Source organism: Symsagittifera roscoffensis, chromosome 10 (genome assembly GCF_963678635.1).
Source record: "Symsagittifera roscoffensis chromosome 10, txSymRosc1.1, whole genome shotgun sequence".
Classification (NCBI taxonomy): Eukaryota; Metazoa; Xenacoelomorpha; order Acoela; family Convolutidae; genus Symsagittifera; species Symsagittifera roscoffensis.
The window spans coordinates 36,635,174-36,637,617 of record NC_087071.1 but is presented as its reverse complement, the minus strand read 5'-3'; the positions used below and the strand labels follow the sequence as shown (position 1 = coordinate 36,637,617).

The 2,444-nt window shown below is 42.3% G+C and overlaps 1 protein-coding gene across 2 annotated transcripts; it reads left to right on the top strand.

Moving 5' to 3' along the window:
- The first annotated feature begins 8 nt into the window (after nucleotides 1–8).
- On the top strand, nucleotides 9–1,909 carry LOC134855450 (uncharacterized). 2 transcript variants are annotated; one of them, XM_063871981.1, is made up of 2 exons: nucleotides 9–870; nucleotides 1,403–1,909. In XM_063871981.1, exons 1-2 carry the CDS (start codon nucleotides 171–173, stop codon nucleotides 1,522–1,524), a joined length of 822 nt encoding a protein of 273 aa, XP_063728051.1. In that variant the 5' UTR covers nucleotides 9–170; the 3' UTR covers nucleotides 1,525–1,909. The 2 variants fall into 2 exon arrangements, with proteins under 2 accessions (XP_063728051.1, XP_063728052.1); XM_063871982.1 differs by having other exon boundaries at nucleotides 1,421–1,907.
- The last annotated feature ends 535 nt before the right edge of the window (nucleotides 1,910–2,444 follow it).

Sequence of the window (2,444 nt, the reverse complement as noted above, 5' to 3'; positions counted from 1 at the left end):
CGCTGGGGGAGCGGCATCCGAATGTGGCCGCCTCTTACAACAACATGGCCAACACACACGATAATATGGGCAATCACAAAGAGGCTCTCCGTCTGTACACGCTGAGTCTTGACATCAGACTAGAGACGCTGGGGGAGCGGCATCCGAATGTGGCCGCCTCTTAAAACAACATGGTTAGCACGCACTTAGCAATGGGCAATCACAAAGAGGCTCTCCGTCTGTGCACGCTGAGTCTTAACATCAGACTAGAGACACTGGGGGAGCGGGATCCGGATGTGGCCGCCTCTTACAACAACATGGCCACCACGCACTTAGTAATGGGCAATCACAAAGAGGCTCTCCGTCTGTACACGCTGAGTCTTAACATCAGACTAGAGACACTGGGGGAGCGGCATCCGGATGTGGCCGCCTCTTACAACAACATGGCCAACACACACGATGATATGGGCAATCACAAAGAGGCTCTCCGTCTGTACACGCTGAGTCTTGACATCACGCTAGAGACGCTGGGGGAGCGGCATCCGGTTGTGGCCACCTCTTACAACAACATGGCCAACACGCACTTAGCAATGGGCAATCACAAAGAGGCTCTCCGTCTGTACACGCTGAGTCTTGACATCACGCTAGAGACGCTGGGGGAGCGGCATCCGGATGTGGCCACCTCTTACCACAACATGGGTTGTCTTTATGAAACCACTGGCGAATTGCATTTAGCCCTGGATTGTCTCACTAAAGCAATGACCATACGAACAGACACACTGCCCGACAATCATCCAGATCTGAAAAGTACACGTGCTGAGATGGAGACTGTCAAGAATCGCTTGCAGACACAACAAACACATGTGCTTCCATCTTCTCCGACGGGAAATGGTAACTTTTATTTCAACGATTAACGCCATATTTGTTCTCTCTAATCGTGAATGTTCAACTTTTGTTTATTCTATTATAATTGTTTTATATAACTTCAGGGTTGTTTTATAAATCAGTTATTTTCATTTTCGACTGTTTTATATGTTTTTTTCGGAAAGAACAAGTTTTTTTCAAAACTTACTGATATCAACGAGTAAAAAGTAGTTTATCGATTTTGCTGCCGGGTGTTATACTTGACCATTGGTCCGAAAAGGAGTCCACAGAATCGCAGATAACAGGAAATCTACCATCCGTTTTTGCCCAAAGTATCTTTAAAAAGAGATTTGCGTAATATACCGCTAATTTTGGTATGAAACTAGCTTTTGAAATTGTAAAACTGCCATGCAACTGTACAAAAACGTATGGGAAAACCCTTAGCTCCTTTAGTTTTTTTTTCAATCGTGTTTAAAAAATGTTTTTTTATCGTTTGAAACAAACCTAACCCTAACTCTAACAACCCTGTATAACTTAAGTTATATATAACTATATATAGCTGGAAGTTCTTTTGCAGAGGAGACTGCTCAATCGACCGTTGTTGGAGCTGTTGGACATTCGGATGAATCTGTCTCGGCCACCAGAACACGGCAGTCTTCTAGTTTTTGCAGAATTCTTTGACCATTTCTCAACCAATCGAGACACGCCTTCCCATAACCCATATTGGGAAACAACAGCGGTCTCTTGCTGACATTTTCATGATCTCGCAAAGCCTTAACTCATTATTGCCTAGCAAATAACATATTCTCCTGCTCACTTGTAAATTTGTTCTATTTAGTACTTGTACAGTATTTTGTATATAAAGAGTTGAATTAGTTTCTGCTACATTTGTCTTTTTGTCTGTTTTTGGGAGGATCGAGCTCATTCGGACGCTAGCGTCAACTATTATTGCTCAAAACGGTTAACTTCGAACAATGGGTTCAGTTAAGAGCTATCATTAGATATTTGACTTCTTTATATAATGTTTGACGCAAAAAGTGGTTGAAATAATGCATAAATGCAATACAATGTTCAGTTCGATATATAAATGTGCGATAGAATTGAACGTTTCTATATGTCTGCGAATTCGTAACTTTTCCTCTATGCGCGAAGTTTGCAAATAACATTCACTTTTTTCAGTTGGGTGACGGATTCCTCGGACTCTGAAACTAACGAACTACCGCAGACGTTTTTTTGAACAACTTTACAGGCAAATTCCGCCGATGTAGAAAGGCTTTAAACGTTCTACGAACAATTTCTTCCGGAAGACGGCAGACAATTGTTTCCTGAAACCTCGAAAAATCATTGTTTCTGTAAGATCGGGTTGAATACGAAAAAAACATATTGTGAATTTGTATTTATCCTGTTGATCACACTGAAGAAAGAGCAACCGCGGGGAACACGAGTGGAACCAACGGAACTCCTCCATCTGAGGACTGGAAAAAAAACAGTTGGATCCTCTGATTTTACAGAATTCGGAACTGACAAAATGACGAGCAGAGCCAAGAAAAACTTATTGCTCGCCAAACGATCTCCGTGATGCAGCAATATAAACATCGACA